The 18081-nt window shown below is 47.8% G+C and overlaps 1 protein-coding gene across 9 annotated transcripts; it reads right to left on the bottom strand.

The window, feature by feature from the left end:
• Nucleotides 1–126: 126 nt before the first annotated feature.
• Nucleotides 127–18080, bottom strand: RAB2B (RAB2B, member RAS oncogene family). 9 transcript variants are annotated; one of them, XM_044421388.1, is made up of 8 exons: nt 17435–18080; nt 13385–13456; nt 12782–12849; nt 10472–10554; nt 7877–7969; nt 4328–4439; nt 3311–3383; nt 127–681 (listed from the first exon to the last, which is right to left on the bottom strand). In XM_044421388.1, the coding sequence occupies exons 1-8, from the start codon at nt 17478–17480 to the stop codon at nt 461–463; spliced, it is 768 nt and encodes a 255-aa protein (XP_044277323.1). In that variant the 5' UTR covers nt 17481–18080; the 3' UTR covers nt 127–460. The 9 variants fall into 9 exon arrangements, with proteins under 9 accessions (XP_044277323.1, XP_044277324.1, XP_044277319.1 ...); XM_044421390.1 differs by having other exon boundaries at nt 496–681; nt 3315–3383; nt 17435–18079; XM_044421389.1 differs by lacking the exon at nt 13385–13456 and having other exon boundaries at nt 17435–18079.
• Between the last annotated feature and the right edge of the window lies 1 nt (nt 18081).

Below are 18081 nucleotides of genomic sequence, written 5' to 3'. Positions count from 1 at the left end.
AAGTTCTTTGCATACTTGCTGGTAGCTTTCATTAAGGATCTGTCAAGGCCTAAAGCAGAACGACTCGAGTCCTTTTCCATATATCCTTTCCCTTTGCCTTCCCAGTGTAAAGAGAATTCAGAGGGATTCAAACATAGAAACATTTAATATGAAGAGAAACAGTTTGGCACAGCTTCAAATCTAAGATGGGGCAGGCAGAGTGTGTAAGGTGATCAACTCCCCAGTTCCTGGGCTCAGGGAACCCAGAGCATGGAATGGACCTTTCCCAACAGTAGGTGGGAAAACTGTTGAAATACAGCACAAGTTGGGGAATGAAGGGACCTGGAAAGAGTCCAAGGAAAGCAGGCAGTATGGCTACAGCCCAGGATAATCAAAGGCCCCTCAATCAGAGGCAACGCTAGGTCCAGACCCAATTCCCATGTTCAGAGGGTGCCTGTAACAAGGTCATGAGCAGGTTAGATCAGAAGATTCTGGTCCCCAGCATGGTGCCTGAAATCGAATGAAAGAGAAGGGGGGGGGGAGCATCTTCTGTGCATTCCCAAGCTTCAATAGACCTCGTTGGAAGAGGGGGAAAACTTAGCAGCAACCTGATCGGTCTCCCGAGCCTGGAGTACGCTGGCGGATGGCGGATCCAGGATGTAGAATTGACCTTTGCTGGGGGCCGACCCGGATGCCATTTCCCTGGCAAGAAGTGGGGGGGGGGGCTCAGAAGACATGCATCTACAGGAAAATCAGAATTGCATTAACTATCCTCATAAGATTTCACCAGCCCTGCTGAAAGACGTCAGGTGCAGCCCGGCTCCTGTTTAGAAGGAAAACAAGCCCACAGCGCCCAGCGTGGCTCAGCCAGCTGTGCTCTTTGCGATTGCTCAGCGAGAAGGTCCAGAACTCATCCGACTGAAAGACCTGGCATGGCCACCAGACTGCAAGGAAGGCATCCGTGCTCCACAGCCAGCCCCCACCATTCATGCACTTAAGAGAGTAAAATTCCACACCAGTTTAAATAAAGTCCTAAAACTCCCAACATGCCCAAGCTGCACAAGACTTTCCACTCTCTTTCAACAGGCGCAGGATTCTGCCTTTAATCTCTTTCCTCCTTATTCCCTTTTCTTTGTGTGTCATGACTTTTTAGAGTGCAAGTCCACAGGTAGGAGCTGTCTTCTCTGGCTCATTCATTAGCCCTTCCGGGAGCCTTTTGGTGGGGAAGCTGGATAAAAACACTCTAAGCATATAAAGGAATAATTGGGGAAGCCCCAGTAGGATTGGAATCCAAAGGTCATTTTCCATCCTTAGTTTTCAGGACAGGGCCTGTGAGACAGGTCACAGAATTTCTCCACAAAGAGAATTTGGAGTGCCATAGGAGAATTCGGAGTGGAGGAAATGAGAAAATCATTGAAGGAACCACTCACCTTGCCAGATCAAAGCAAGAACCAGCCAAGCACAACTCACCATGCTTGACCGTAGCCCAAAAGTCAAATATTTATTACCTTTACAGCCCATCCTTCCTACAAGATGGTTCTTAGATGGTTCTCAGACTACACTTTCCACTTCAAATGTTATCTATGCAACAGCCAAATAGGGGAAAAGATAATATTTTGCCAAAGTTAATTCGCCACAGTTCATGGCTGAGCTGAAATCAGGCATTCCTAATCTATGCTCTTTAACTGCAATGCATCTAGGCTCTCTGTTATGTTCGTGATTACTTCTTCCTGCTTTATAATCCCAAGTAGCTACTGAGAACAAGACGTTTGCTGAACCTTAGCTGGGCTCATGCAAGAGAAAGAGGTGGCATCGCCTAACCAGGAATTAGAATGCAATTATGTAGGTAAACATAGGCTTGGATCCAGGCTCAAGCCATGCTGAAATCAACTCAAGTTACTTTCATGACAAACAATTCCAGAGTAGCTAACCATACATATGATTAAGTCTGGACCCAGCTCATAGCGATTATGGTTAAAATGAACCCAGTACTCTAAATCTGGGGCTAAAGGCAGCCAGACGTGGGTGGGTAAAGGGAATCCACAAGGAGCATTCCATTATAGCCTCCCACAAAAAGCAGTCAATGGAGGAAGGAGTAGTTCTTCCCCCATCTCCAGTAATTTAAGTATCCAGTAATTTAAGTAATTTAAATATCAGTAAGGTTTTAAGTAATTGAAAACCTTACTGATAAAATTAAATCAATTGCGAACATATACACATTCCATTACTATAGCTTCAGATAAGCTCAATACACAAATATGAGGGTTCTTCAAAGAGTTTCTGCACTTTTATATTTTATATCTTATAAATATATTTTATATATTTTTTTGCTGCTGGCATTAAAAAGTAGGTATGATGCTGGGAAAATGCTTCACAAAGGAAGGTGATTGTGTAGAGAAGTGATGTAATTTGTTTTTGAAATTCTTAATAGTTTTTAATTTTTTTTATTTTCCCATCATTTTAAGAATTAGAAATTTTAATTGGTTTTAACAACAACAGTCATTTTTTGTTTTTGTTTTTGCTTCTGTTGTTGATTTTGATTTTTAATGATATGTTTTTGCTGTTTATGGTGGTCATTTGCTGTTACTAATTGTTATAATTCTTGCTATTTGTTGTTGTTTTAATTGTTATACTATTGTAAGCCATCCTGGGACATTTTTCTCGTGTAGGAGGGATACAAATGTTTTAAATAAATAAAGTTTATTTAAAGTTTTTGAAGAACCCTTGTATTAGGGACATCCCAATGAATATGGGATGAATTTTGGAGAAGGATTTGGGACTGTGTACTCCTGGTTAGCAGGGGCAAAGACAAACGGGGTCCAACCAAAGATATCAGCAGATATTTAGATTAAAGCTCCCACAACCAGTCACTAAGCCATTAGGAAAGGGATTTCAAAATTTTAGGATGGGGACAGGACAAGGAAATAGCAACGGTAGGGAACTGGAGGAAAGTATGTGGCTGTAGTTGTAGTCTCAGGAGGCCAAACTGGGACCCCCAGAGGGCCAGCAGGGCTCTGGGGCTTCAGGTTCTGCACCCCCATTTTAAGGAATGCATCCCAAGCCTCAAACCTTGGAATCTCCAGTTAAAAATTTAGGCATAGAGCAGCAAACAGTCCGACCACAAGTATAAAGCTACTTGTGACCTTTACTGAAGCTTTTCTTTTTGTTTTAGAAAGTTACCTTTCAGTGAAACTTAATACGAATACAACTTTAAAAAGTCAAGCTAGCTATGTTCATGTTCCAGCAGTTCTTCTTTGGCCCCCGCACGGCTCACGCCCCCCACAACTCTTTTGACATGTTTGGTGATAATCCAGGGAGGCATATCTACAACTAACCTCGTTGGCAATATCGAACTGGCCCTGCTGAATCTTCACGTAGATGGCCTTCGCTGTATTGAGAAAAGCCTGGAAGAAGCAAATCAAAGGGAAAGGGATTAAAAATCCGCAAGTGGAAGGAGGGAAAGGGATTAAAATCAGCACGGAGGAGGTTTGGCATGGGGAGAAAGGCATGGATGTTAGTTATTTAGGAACCGTGCCTGCAGCGAAACGTTGCGGTGTGGACGACTCTTGTTCAGTTTCAGCCAGCCATGTCCTTTCTAGGATACTCCTTTCCAAAGCCCCTCCTCACCCCATTTTCTGCCTCCTCTCTCCCCACATGTACTTAGCTCCAGTAACATGCTCAGTCCTCTCTGAACAGGTGAGGAGGGGCTGCTTGAACAGGTGGGTTTTCCCTGAAGATGTTTGGCACTTTTGCAAACAACCAATCTGGTTATACTGCTAATATCCATCTCTCTTGTCTGGTGGGCATAGTGTTGGCTATATAAAATATCAGCATTCAGCCCCAGACGTTGCTAATGGAGGGAAATACGCAGGCCACCAGAAATGCAGGTCCCCAAACTTCAAAGACTACATAAGGACTAAGAGACATAGTTTTCACAGGGCACTGGAGAGCCGAAATGGGAAGATGAGACCAAGCATTTCATTATCCACCGTTAGCTGGACATTGATGACCCTTAAGGCATGCAAACATTCCCTTGTCAGACGGGAGACAAGGGACTGAGCAAAGGTGACTAGCCAGAGTTTCTTTCTTCACCTCTTATTTATTTATTGTGATTTATATCCTGCCTTTTTCCTACAAAGGGCTCAAGGCAGCTTACATTAACTCTCCTCCTCCATCTTATCCCCACAACAACCACCCTGTGAGGTAGGTTGGGCTGAGAGTCTATGACTGGCCCAAAGTCACCCAGTTGGCTCCATGGCGGAGCGGTGACTAGAACCCAGATCATCTGAGTCCCAGTCCCGTGCTCTTAACCACTTCACCACACTGGCTCTCACTACACCACACTGACCTCTTCCACATTGGCTGCTGTCTTTGCGGAGGTCTCCAGGAAAACCATGCCGTGTTCCCGGGCAAAAGCCTCCCCTTCTTCCTTCCGTACAGCCCGACGGCTCTCCAAGTCACTGCAGAAAGAGCAGCAGGCTGAACAAGTCAGGATAGGGCTGGAGAAGAGCCTCAAAGACAGAAAAAGACAAGCATGCATCCACCTGCCCTCCTTTTTTTCCTCTTCCACCCTCCTTTTTTTTTCCCTTGCGTGCTCTGTATCTTTCTCAATTGTTACGCTTGTTGGTAGGGACCTTCTGGTTTAACAGATTTGCAAACTGTTGTGGGAGCCTTTGAGAGCAAGGGGAGGGGTAGAGCTGTATACCTTCAGGGCCAGTTTCTTGGTTGAAGGGTGGGGTAAGAATTAAATCAATCAACCAAACGATAATACAAACGGAAAATGTTATGCCAATTACAAAAGCATTTTCTGAAAGTCACTTCATCCAGCAATCTGCCTTGGGCGATATTGCATAGACTCCAGAAAGAAATAAGAACAAGTCAACGGTGTTGGAGATGAATCGATTCAACTAATTCTGGATATTTGGGGGAGAAAGGGAGAGAGAGTGAAGGATGCAATGGAATAAGGCATCATTTGAGATACTGGAAAACCATTTTGAAATCTTCAATCAGACATGAGAATCACTCTGTTGTCTCGGGAGAAACCCACCGTCAGTGTTTTGCTTGTGCTTTCAAATTTTCTTTTGTTTCTGCAACCTGAGAGCCCTGGCAAGCCACCTGCCCCCAGCCCAGTAGGAGCCTTAACTGTAAACAGGCAGAAATCAGACACGGCACCCAAAGATTCAGAAAACTGCTCTGCATTAAGCGATTCTGAGAAAGGTCACCCAATCCTACCCTCCTTTTACCGTCAGAGGTGGTGAACTTGTGGCCCTTCAAAGGGTTTGGCCTACAAATGCCCCTTCTTCCCTCCCTGCAGGTTATCCTGGCTGGGGCTAATGAGAATTGTAGGCCAAAACGTCCGGGGGGGGGGGGGGGCGCAGGGACACACATTACCCATCCCTGCTCTAAATGGCCATCCAAAAACATGCGCATTTTTCAGCTCCTGGGGTGTCCCCTGAGAGATGGCTGAATCCTGGAGAACTAGTGACGCTCAGAGTATTTATGCAGTACTGGTCTAAGGATGGGCAGAGATGCGCAGAGCATAAGGGTGGGGAAAAACACACACACAACTGTAAAGAACAAACCCTAAACGAGCTTGCCTGGAAGTAAGTCCCATTGAAATCAACAAAGCTTACATCCCGCAAGCCCAGCAGCAGACAGACATCCAACGGTGCTTCAGGAAGAAAAGGAGAGATGGTCTACCAAGGAAATACCATCCAGCTTCTACTGCAGGACAGCCAATCGGCCCTCCCAGATTTGATTAGCAGTCCCTCCTATAGGACATCCAATCAGGACCCTGCCCCCCAAGATTCCATTAGCAGTTCCTCCTATAGGACACCCAATCAGGACCCCCCCCCCCCCAAGATTCCATTAGTAGTTCTTGCTATAGGATGGCCAATCAGGACCCCGCCCCCCCCAAGATTCCATTAGTAGTTCTTGCTATAGGATAGCCAATCAGCCCTCCCCAATTCCATTAATGATCAGCCAACCTTAGTGTAGAAGGAAGAAGGGGAGCACAGCAAGGCTCATTCCACTACTGAACAGTACCAGTTATATTTTATACACCTAAAGCAGAAGTGGGCAACCCTCCAGTCTGAGCCAATGGCAAAGGACAATGGATCATAAGACTGCAACACCTGGAAGTCCACATGCGGTCTACCTCTGGCTGAAATAATTCGGTGTCCAGAGAGATTTTGCTTTTCACCTTTTGAAAACCAGCAGCGGGACCCAAAGGCGCATGCGATTTGAAATGCCTGAGAAAGACGGACTGCTTCCAGGGGAGGCCGTTACTCGGAATCGGCCCCGTCTCATTCACTACATGTTACCGGAGGCCCTGAGACAACGTTTTCTTTTGCTGGCAACCCTCCCATGTTTTGCCACCGCTGCCCCCACTTAGCCACTGTGGGAGAGAAAGGGGGGCGGCCAACCCAGCACAGGGCTTTTCGACGGGGCCCGCGAGGGGCCCTTGGGCTGGAAACCCCCCGAGACAGGAGGCTGCTGTGCAAATATTAAATGGCAAAGTAGGAACACTAAGAAAAACCCCAGTGGGGTCAGATCTCAGGCCCATCCAATGCAATGCAAGGTTGCCTCTAATGAACCTTTTTCTTTTCCCAATGTTTTAGGACCTGACTGTTTTAATTGGGCTTTTATTGTTAGTGGAATGTTTAGGACTCCGTGTTTTCTCTTTCCATTTTGTAATGTTAAACCCTCCCAAGACTTATTTATTTATTTATTTATTAAAACATTTCTATGCCGCCCCTTGCCGAAGCCTCGGGGCGGCTTACAACACAATAAAATACAATAAAATACAAAAAAAAAAAAACCAATATAAAATTAACAATATAGAATAAATAACAATGTAAAAGAAGTCACCCTGGCCAGATAAATAAGCAAATATTGTTAACAATTAAAATGACGTTTAAATAAAAAGGTCTTCACCTGGTGCCGAAAAACAAATAACGATGGCGCCAGGCGGACCTCTCTGGGGAGCGCATTCCATAGATTGGGCGCCACCGCAGAGAAAGCCCTCCTCCATTACCATTACTTTGGTAATGGGATAGTCTAGAAAAGTTTTAAATAAATCAATTAAATAAATAATGAGTGGACTGGTTGTCCCGGGAAGCGCCCAACAGGAATCCAGCAGCAAACTAGCTCTGGAAATGAGGTTGGAATGAGGGCCACCGGTGGCTAATAGCCACAAACCCCGTCTGCGGTGACTCGCCGTGATTGTGTGTCTACTGCCTTTGCCCTGGGGGTGCCCATTGCGTGGAACAATCTGCCCACTGGGCTCAGGCGGGGTCCTAAGGGGAAGCGTTTCCACCAATCAGGTAGCACACACCTGTTTGCCCAGGTGTTTTTCTAGCCATTAGCACAGCCAGCTATGCCTGGTTATTTTCATGAGACATTTTAGGGTCTTATGACTCTTTTACCAGTGCGCTTTAGGGCGTTTCTTATCTTTTGAACTGCTTTGAGGATTTCACTAAGGCCTTTTTTGAAAGGACAGATTTTTCTGAACTGAACAAATGAAATAAACAAGATTGGACCCTGGGGGCTCCTTTGCTCTCTTAAGGAGGCTGAGAGGATGGGGAAGGGATCGGGGGCAGCTCGCCCGCCCCGACGAGAGAAGCAGATGGCGAGGGAGCACTGCCGAAACGCTCTGGAGCGGAAGGTGAAAAACCATCACCGCCCAGCCTGCTGCCCTCCAGACAAAGTGGACAACAATGCCCACCAGCCCCAGCCAGCAAGGCACATGTTGTCTGGGGATGATGGGGGTTGTAGTCCAGGCCATTAGGAGGGGGCCAGGCTGGGGAAGGCTGGCCTAACCCACTCCCTTTCTTAAACTGCTCCAAGGCCTCGGCCGAGATTGAAAAAGGATGCGACTGTAGGGGAGCCCGAATACCTTTTATTACCGATCAGCATGATGACCATGTGGGAGCTGGAATGCTGCCGCGCATCCTCTAGCCAGGAGTGCAGGCGATTAAAGGTCTCCCGCCTGTGCAGAGGAGGAGAGAAAGAACAAGTGGGCAGCAAGTGCACATGGTGGGCACGTCGTGAGCGGAGCCGGCTGGCGCCGGGGGTCAGACTAGATGGCCCGGGGGACCCCTTCTGACTCGCGCTGTTTCTATGTTTCTAAGTCACTGGGGGACAGAGAGAGAAATGGAATGGCTCACCCTGGAACTGTACCGGAAAATGTGGCGAAAGCAACTCTGAGCATAAGCAGAGTTCTTCCGTCCCTTAGTAAGTGACCTCAGACACCTCCTCCACACCTGGAGGTGAGGAAGGCCGTGGTCAGGGAGCAAGACACCAGAGACCCGCCAACTTCTCTTCCACGATGCTGTTTTCCCTCATCCATCCACAGTGAACGTCTGTAATGTCTCTTTAAGTAATCTAAACATTGCTTACCATGTTTAAACTTACACTATAAATACACAATCAAACACACACAGACACAATCATACAATAGAAATAACCACCTCTGACTGATTAATATAGAAAACCTATCTCCAAACTGGGGATGATCGAAGTTCGATCTAATTAATGATCTAATTGCAGCACTGAATTTGGACTGCAATCCTGTAGCTCCTAGGAGCGGATCCCAAGCACTTGTTGGATTCCCAACTCCGAGCCTGGAAAGAGAGGTTTTCCGACTGAGGAGGAGATCTAATCCAGATCGCCCTCCCAGTCACCGTGGAAACCTTAATAGCTCATTTTACACGGACACTGGAGACACACCGAGGGGAAGGCTTGCTGGCAGAGCGGGGCTTTGGATGTGCAGAATTCACCCCACAAACCAGATCTGCCGGCTTGCAGCACGAGTGTGAGAGCGGCATAAATTAACCCGTCCTCGAGGTGGAGGAGATTAAATCTGGCGAGTTGCGGGAGATGGATGGGGAAAAATGCAGTTCCCGCCTCAATCTCACCCCGGAGACTTTGCAGGTTCCAACACTCCCCACGCCTCTTCCGAAGCCGCAGGTCGAGGGTGTTGTACATCTGTTATAGGATGCATAATTTATGTATTTGTTTGCATTTATTAGATTTATATCCTACCTTTTTCCTTCCAAGTAATTCAAGATGGCTTGCATATAACCTATAAAGCCCTAAATGGCATGGGATCAGGATACCTGAAGGAACATCTCCTTTCCTATATGCCCTCTAAGATTTGTAGGAGAAGCCCTGTTCTGGGAACCCTCTATGAAGGGTTGTTTTTTGTTATTTGTTTTTCAGCGCCAGGCCAAGACCTTTTTATTTAAAAGTTATTTTAATTGTTAATTTATGAACTGTATTTATTGGGTTTTATGAATGTGCGGAGAGGTTTCCGATTTTTTAAGTCTAATTATATAACTGTTTATGTTTATTTATTAATCTTGTAAGCCGCCCCGAGGCTTTTTGCGAATGGGGCGGCATAGAAATGGTTGAAATAAATAAATAAATAAGGAGGTAAAGGGGGTGCCTACCCGGAGGGGGGCCTTCTCTGTGGTGGCGCCCCAATTGCAGAATGTGCTCCCCAGAGAGGTTCACCTGGCGCCGACTTTATATTTCTTTTGGCACCAGGAGAATGCCTTTCTATTTGCCCACCATGTTAAATGTTAGGAATTTTAATCTGGTTTTCATATATTTACAGTCGCATTTTGTTTTTTGTATGTTATTATATATGTTGTTTGTTTATTGATCTTAGCATTGCAAGCCATCCTGGGATGATTTCTGTGTAGGACGGGGGGAGGGGGGGAGGGATATCTTAAATAAATAAATAAATCCTCCTCCTCCTCCTCTCTGTCTCATCCTCACAACAGCCCTGTAAGGTAGGTTGGGCTGAATCTGTGACTAGCTGAAAGACACCCAATGAGCTTCATGGCTCAGTGGGGACTAGAACCTGGATCTTCCGGGTCCCCAGTCCAACATGCTCACCACTACATCACTCTGGCTCGGTTTGCTGCCACTCTGTGAATGATTCCCCGTGGGAAACACCATGAACAATTTACAAACTTGTCTCCTTCCTTGGACTTAGCCTGGATAACTAATTGCTAATTGTTTGCACCACCTAATACAGCGGGGAACAATTTGTGGCCCTCTGGATGTTTTGGCCTGCAACGCCCATCAGCCCTTGACAGCAGAGTCACTGCTCAAGGATGCTGGGAGTTGTAGCCCCAAAATCTGGAGGGCCACAGAAGGCCCACCCCTGACTTTTCGTGCAGCGCTGCCTTCCCCAACCTGCTGACCTCCACCTGGGTTGAGCTGCATCCCCCATCATCCCCAGGCTGCTGGGAGTTGTAACACAGCTCACAATGGAGGGCACCAGGCTGAAGAATGCTTTTCTAACTTACTGCGGGTTCCCTTTTATAACCATAGGGCATGCCCTGCCTGCGAGCCTGAAAGGAGCAAAAGCGGAGCTCTTGGGACCTTGAAAATGCCGCATGCTGCTCCTTCCCCTCTCTCTACGCCCCCTAAAGCGCTTCGCTCCGCACAGCACCTGCTTCTTGGCTCAGGTGGGCCTCACCTGGTGATGTCATAGACCAGCAGTGCCCCAGCGGCCCCCCGGTAGTACGAGCGAGTGATGGAGCGGAACGATTCCTGTCCAGCCTTGGGGATGGAAGAGAAGCTGTCAGAGGGGGTCCTTCGACCAACCTTCCCAACCTGGCGCCTTCCAGATCTGTTGTACTACAACTCCCATCATCCTCAGGAAAGAATGGAAAGTGGGCCATTCTGCCAGCCTTGCTGAGGCCACCCCGTACATCTCCTCTTCCCTTTGCCATTGAAGCTGGGGAGGAGAAGAGAAGGGGGGTTATTCCAGCTGCCCTGCGGAAAGGCCACTGGGCTTTCTCTCCTTATCCCTCCCCGTTCCTATTTCCTCGTAGGCTGTGCCCTGCAGATGGGAACTGATTACATGCAATCTGCTCTGGGAGGCTTTTGGACTGAGGAGTGGCACACAAAATACTTTTAAGTATTCATAAATCATCACCCAACAGTGCCATTTCCAGGGTGCCCTCCCTCCTGCCTTCCTTCTGTAACAATGGCGGCCATTTCCCTGGGCCAGCTGCATCTTTACCCCGGGCACCTTCCCGGGTCACTATCGCCCCAGAAGGAGGCTTGTGGCCCACCTTGGCATGCTTCTGGCCCGGCTGCTACTCCTAAGAGCCACCCCTCAGATGAACTGCAACCCACCTCAGCCCTCCAACAGTGTTGGCCAGCAACTCTCACAATCCCCCAGCCAACATGGCTGGCTGGGGGATTGTGGGAGTTGCAGTCCTGGACATCTGGGTTGGAGGAGGCTGTCCTGAGTTAAATGCACAGCAGTTGTTGTTGTTGTGTGCCACCAATCTGTCTCCGACTTAGGGCAAGCTATGCGTGAACACCCTCCAAATTGTCCTATCCTTGACTCTCCTGCTCAGCTCTTGTAAACTCCAGGCTTCCTTTATTTCATATCTGGTCTTCCTTTTTCCCTTCCGCCTTCAACCTTCCCTAGTATGATTGTCTTCTCCAAGGAGTTTTGCCTTCTCATGATATGCCCGAAGTACAAAAGCTTCAGTTTTGCCATTTTTGCTTCTGAGGAAAGCTCTGGGCTTCAATCTCCTCACTTGGTCGCTTTTCCCATCTAAATTTTCCTCTATTTCACTGGGGCAAGGGGGGACAAATTTAAGGAGTGAGAAGTGGCGGGGGGAGGGAACAGTTTAAGCACCCCCAACCTGTGCACAACCATCCACGCTGCCCCCACGTGTGTTTACTCTAAAATAAAAAATAGGGGACTGAACTATACACATTTCCGGTAGCATGCCATTTAGCCCACAGGAAAGCAGTAAATTCCCAAGAAATGGAACTTTCTGGAAACAGCACCTGTCTGAGCAAGTGAGGGGCTAAACGGGATCAACTTCCATCAGTTGTGAATTATGGTGAAATCTGAAACATTCACCTTGTCTTCTCTGTCTTTGGCCACATTTGGTGTCAGGGTAACTAAACATTCAGAATAAAGTTCTAATCCTATGCCAATTGAGACAGAAAGAAGGCCTATCATTCCCAGCATGCTGGGGATTGCTGATCACATCCACAAATGTTCTGCCACCCTTTTCTTCCTTTTCAGCCCTGCAATCAAGAGGACCAGAATCTTAAAGAGATATTGGCTAAGCTATGTTTGATCAGGAAGGAGGAGCAGAACTGATGGCAAAAAGCAAGGCAGGGTGACAACCAGCCTTCCAGGAAGGTTCTCTGCCCCCTCAAGGAAACTCTGTCATCTGTGCACTGAGGGACAAAATTCTATGCCTGTCAAGGCAGGAAAAAACCCGGGAAGGGTCAGTATGTCCACATTTATGAGCTAGTGCAAGTTGGAAACTGCACAACTTTTTTTGGCCGGAATACACACGGGGCTGATCGCTAAGTCATATTTTGAGGATGCCCAGACAGCAATTTTGTATGGGGTGACCAAGCATTGGAGCCAGGCCATCTTGGCTCAAAAAGCAGCTCCTCTTTCCTGCCTCAGCATTCCCCAAGCCTTCCCCTTCCCCAGCTGCAAGCCACGAGACTCCACCTCACAATCCTGAACACTCTCTTCCTGTATCAAGTGCCTCACTTCCCTGGTTCCTCCTGCAATCACAGCCCTGGCACCCCTTTGCCAGGCAGGCTGGAACAGGTATTTCCAGACTGGTGATACGCACAGAGGGTGGAACTCGACCTACGGTCCGAGAAAGAGGTGAGCAGGGAAAACTTGACAAAAATTACACCGCGGTTTTCAGGCGGCCGGTCCCCCCATCCACCTCCTGTAATTGGGAGGTGGCGCTCAGCAGACAAAACACGCCGACCTCTTAGAACTCCTCACCGTGTCCCAAATCTGCAGCTTGATCTTTTTGTTCTCAACGGTGACCATCCGTGAGCCGAATTCCACACCTGGGAAGAAAAAGCAAGAATAGGAAGAGGTGTTTTGGGGTGAGGAAGATCGAGTGGGCTTGGCTGCCTCCCCATCCCCACGGGCGCTGCTTCCCACTTCGGTATCGCCAGTGGCTTCCAGCCCGTTTTGGATTCTCCTTGCTCCACGGTTGCCGAGCACTTTCAGCCAAAAACATGCGCGCCCTTTTGCCCCCCCCCCGCTTTGCCTTTGGCTCCACCCACCGCCAGATGTGGCCCTTGGGGGCTCCTCCGAAATGGAATCCGGCCCCCAGAGGTTCAGCACATCTGCTTTTGGACGTAAGAATGGATGGATGTATGTCATAAAATGAATGATATGGCATCTTTCTCCCTTTGCTTTTCTCATTGCCCAGGCTCTGCCTGCTTTTGTTATGTAACTCCGCGAGGCCAACCACATATGCTGGCAGTCCTGCTGATAGAAGAACCGCAGGTGGCTTCCTCTGGATACAGAAAGCATCTCCACGCTACCGTGTCCTCCCCGGACAGCACCTGAGACCTGCCTGGAACCTGCTCTCACCGATCGTCAAGTCATGGATAGCCGTGAACCGTTTATCAGTGAACTGTAGCAGGAGGCATGATTTTCCGACACCTTTGGGGGAAAATGAGATAAACCGCAATCATAAATGGCTTTACTAAACAATGGCAGTTGTGCCATGAAGCCCTCTGCTGGCGGATTTTCGATCTTAAGTGTGTGATCCTACGCACAACTACTTGGAAAGTATATCCAACAATATTCAACAGGTTTGGCTCTCATATAAGAACAGCAATACAGCCTGAATCCTAGAGTAGGACGATAACCTTGGAGTTCATCTAGTCTATCTTATGTAAGAAAAAAACGGCAATATTCTTGGTGGGGTTTTTTTTTAATTTTTGGTGTGGTTTTGATTTTAAAACTTTAAAAAAATTGCTTAAAAAACCTAGTCCATTCCCTGGAGAAGACAAGAACTGCAAATATAGCTTCTCTGAAGTTTCCCTTAGGACTTTATCCCTTTGTTTATCCCAGTTGTTGGCCTTACAGAGACTTAAAGTCAGTTAAACAAATCGGGTTGTATTTAGGTTTGTTCATGAGCCCATTGAAATCAATAAGGCTTAAGTTCAACATGAGTGTGAAAGAGGAGATGGGAAGTGAAACCATTCCACTGGCCCTGCGGAACGAACACTTCCTGTGGCCTGCTTCCCTTATTTAGTGGTCCTTGTGTTTCATATCTTAATAAAGTACAAGTCGAGAGCAGAAAATGTTTGTTCTCTGGATTACTGAACCTGCTTAGACAGCCTTTTTGGTTGAAAAAGGGACACAATAAAACCCTTTAAATGAAGAAATACGAATTATTCCCTCCAATTTCAATGGATTCACTCCAAGGAAGAGCAAATCGGGACCCAGCCCCGGTAGTAATATGACCATATGTGAAAATGCCCTTTTGCATCATTTTCAAGGTTCAAGGAATACGGTTTGATGCTTCTGCTGGCAAAAACAGTGGACAGGTGTGGGATAAGGCGAGGCTGCCCAAGAAAAGAGTTCAGAAACAGCAGCTTATGAAAGAGGAGGCAGAAGAGTCTTATCTTGCAAGCTCCCTCGACACCGTATTTTGCAGGGGGTTCCTAAACTTTTGGGGCTGGTGGACAGATCTGGGAATCTGAGGAACTGCTGTGCGCTCTGGTGGAAGAGGCGACTAGTCAAGTGGTTGTGGAGAGGATGAGCAAAGCTAGTCTTGGAGAGTGGGACATGAACGCCTTACTTCCTGGCCTGCCGTTTTTCTCCATCCACTCAGGACTGTTGTCTTTACATGCCCTCTTTCTCTCTGCTCTCAACTTTTCTCCCTCTTTCTCTCCCCGTCCCATCCACACTGCCTTTGTCTCTTCCGAGCTGCAAGCTTTGCTCTTTCTTCCCGTTCCTCCTTCTCTTTATTTCATTTTTATCACTCAATAGCTGAACGCTCTCTTGCTGTTTCTCTCCTTCACTTCTTTATGTCTCTCTCTCTCCTTTCTATTCCTTTGTCTTTCATCCCTCATTGAACAGCAAGCTCAGGAACAAAAAGGCCAACCTGGTGCCCCAACATTTTTCAGTGCTGAACGTTTTTAAGAGATAGAAAATGAAGAGTTCTGAGAATGCCACTGGAGATGTCCGGAGCTGCCACGTGGGGATCCTGTGATGAACCAAAGACACCAGATCTTAATTTGTTTTCAAGCCCAATTCAAAGGCTTGGTCTTGATCTATAAAACTCTAAACAGCTTGGGGCCAGCTTTGAACAATCCCCTAATCTGCAGTTTTCATCAGGGCCCTGGTGAACAAAGAAGAACTAGGTTGACTGGTGCGCAAGACAAGACCTTTCTCGTAGCAGTACCCTAAACAAGGAATGTTTTCTCCATGCAAGTCAGATTGGCTCCTTAACTCCTGAGTTTCATACACGCAGTTAGAAAGACACTTCTCCACTGCACTATTGATATTAGTCATGTTCTAGCTCGTTTTAAAGCAGCCTTTAAAACAACAGCCGGGTGCCCTCCTGTTGTTTTGAGCATCAACTCCCACCAGATCTAGCTAGCATGGCTAATGGTCAGGAATGCTGGGAGATGTAGTTCAAAGTATTGAGAAGGCCACTTTAAATAATATTTCATTCTGGCGTTTATTCTGATGCAAGTTTATTTTTTGTCTTAAAATACCCATTGCTGTGGGGAGTAAAGTGATTTACGAAAGCTTACAATGCATATATAAATTTAGCCTGGCCCCAACTGTTCAAGGCTTTATGGCATGCCTCAGATTCCACACTGAGCAGGAAAATGCAAAGGTAGGAGGAAGTTCTAGGGGGCTGAGGTTCACTCCCCACCAGGCCCCATCACACTCCCCTTTGAGCCATGAATCGGCACTTTGTATTGCTTCTGTACATGACCCTTTTCTGAAAGCAGAAGAGAAACCGACACTGAGGAAGATGTACTCTCTGCTCTAATGATGGCGTACACATCTGTGTTTGGGTGACTGACGGCAAAAGCCTAGTTCAAGTCTTGTGCATCAGAGGAATACATATTGGGGGGGGGGGGGGGGAGAATCCTGAGTGTGTGGTGAATGGGGACTACCAAAGCAGGACTGCTGTTTATTTTAGTCCAAGAGCCTTACCAGAAGGTGATCCCATGGCTACAAGACTTGGATCAAGAAGGGCCCTTTCAGTTGTGGAACTCCCTCATCATGTCTGTTTGACTCCCTCCTTGGCTATATGCTTTAAAAAGAGATAAAACTCAAAGGGCTTCTCTACAACACGTCTGTCCTCTCCTTAGCAGATTCTGTCAGCACTGCTGTTGCTGACAGTGCAAAAAAAGTTATTTATTTATTTAATTTATTTAAAACATTTCTATGCCGCCCCATTCGCAAAAAGCCTCAGGGCGGCTTACAAAACAGATACCATTCACAATTAACCTTAATTACCACGTTCACTTCAGGGCTGTGTTTTGAGCTGTTAAAGGAAGCTATTGATTCCTTGCAAAAACTGTTTGTCTTGCTATTTGAGCCATACTAGAGATGATGACGATGACATATTTATGCCCCAACTTTTCTCCTCCTGTGAGGAACTCAAGGTGGCTCACCAGGTCCGTTTTTATCTTCACAACAAGAAGGAAGAGGTAGGTTAGGCTGAGAGTGAGCGACTGACCCAAAGTCACCCAGAGAGCTTCCTGGTCAAATGTAGACTAGAACCCAGATCTCACAGGTCCTCATGTCTGGCAAGCTCACTGCTGCACCACACCAGTTCCTCTACTTGTGTTTAAGGCAAAAGTAAAGGTTCCCCTTGACATTAAGTCCAGTCATGCCTGACTCTAGGGGGCGTTGCTCATCTCCGTTTCCTAGCCGAGGGAGCCAGCGTTTGTCCGCAGACAGTCTCCGTGGTCATGCGGCCACCATGACTAAACACCAAGGTGCACGGAACGCTGTTACCTTCCCACCCAAGTGGTACCTATTTATCTACTTGCATTTGCATGCTTTCGAACTGCAAGGTTGGCAGGAGCTGGGATGAAGCATGGGAGCTCCCCATTTCTGCGGATTTGAACTGTCGACCTTTCGATCAACCAGCTCAGCAGTTTAAACCACCGCGCCACCCGCAGTCCCCCTACTTGTATTTACTGAGAAGTACATTCCAAATATGCAATGAATGGAATCCATCAAGGAAGCCTCAGCCTTGAACTTGAGAGAGCTGAATGGAGCTGTCATGAACTGAACATTTTAGAGGGCTTTCATTTTGTTTGAGATGATTTGACAGCACTGAACAACAAATGGATTCCACTGTGTTCAGCTATACTTAATCTGGGGAACTGTAGCCTGAGGGACCCTGGACCAAGAACCAGCATCCTCCCAGCCTCAAACTGCTGTATCTGTCAAATGGGAACAACTGGGCTCTGTGTCCTACTCCACAGGGTTGTTGTGCGGTTGGCCACCACTGTAACATGGGGCCCCGTCCTGAAAAGGGTGAAGTGTTTCAAGCCCATTGAGTGCCGCCAGCACTGCAGAGAATAAAACAACCCCCTTCCACAGGACTCCTTTCATCCCCCAAACGCCACCGCCAGCCCCTCACTCCCCCTCCCATACCAGTGTCCCCGATGATGACGTATTTGAAGAGGTAGGCGTAGGACATGGCGCTGAAGCCCCCCAAAGCCCAGCCGAGCCCAGGGTCCTCCAGAGGCCACTCTAGCTCACAGCACAACTGTCATCTCTACCGCTCTCCCAACTCTTTCCTTTCTCCCCCTTCCCCATCCCTTGACGCTCTGGCTTTCCTTCTCCACCGCTCGGCTATGCCGGAATTAGAAGCTAAAGGTCATGGGAAAACTCCCTGCCCTTTCCGTAGCCGCTCCGGCCTCCTCTGCACAGGCTCCTTCATTTCCTGCGACGCTCTAGGCAATCCGGCGTACAGCCTCGCTTCCCTTCCGAACCCCGCCTTCCCAGGTTATGCGCTGCACAGACGGTTTGACGTCACATCCGGAATCCGCGGCGACGCTGTGAAACTTTTCCGCTCGGTTGGGGCCGCTCTGCGCGACACAGAACTCTGCTCTCCACTGCCCCGCGCGGCGCTCTGGCCTCCCACGACGCCAGCCTCCGTCGCCTCAACGGTCCAAGCGCCGGCGCTGTGCGGGGAAAGAGCGCCGCCACCCGCGCGAGGAGTCCCGCCTCACCGTTTGCCCTCTCACCCGCCTGCGTCCTTCTCACCCGCCCGCCACGGAAGGGTTAACTGGGAGCTC

This window comes from Varanus komodoensis, unplaced genomic scaffold (genome assembly GCF_004798865.1).
Source record: "Varanus komodoensis strain SLA01 unplaced genomic scaffold, ASM479886v1 scaffold119, whole genome shotgun sequence".
In the NCBI taxonomy this organism is placed as follows: Eukaryota; Metazoa; Chordata; class Lepidosauria; order Squamata; family Varanidae; genus Varanus; species Varanus komodoensis.
This window is presented reverse-complemented; position numbering and strand designations above follow the sequence as displayed.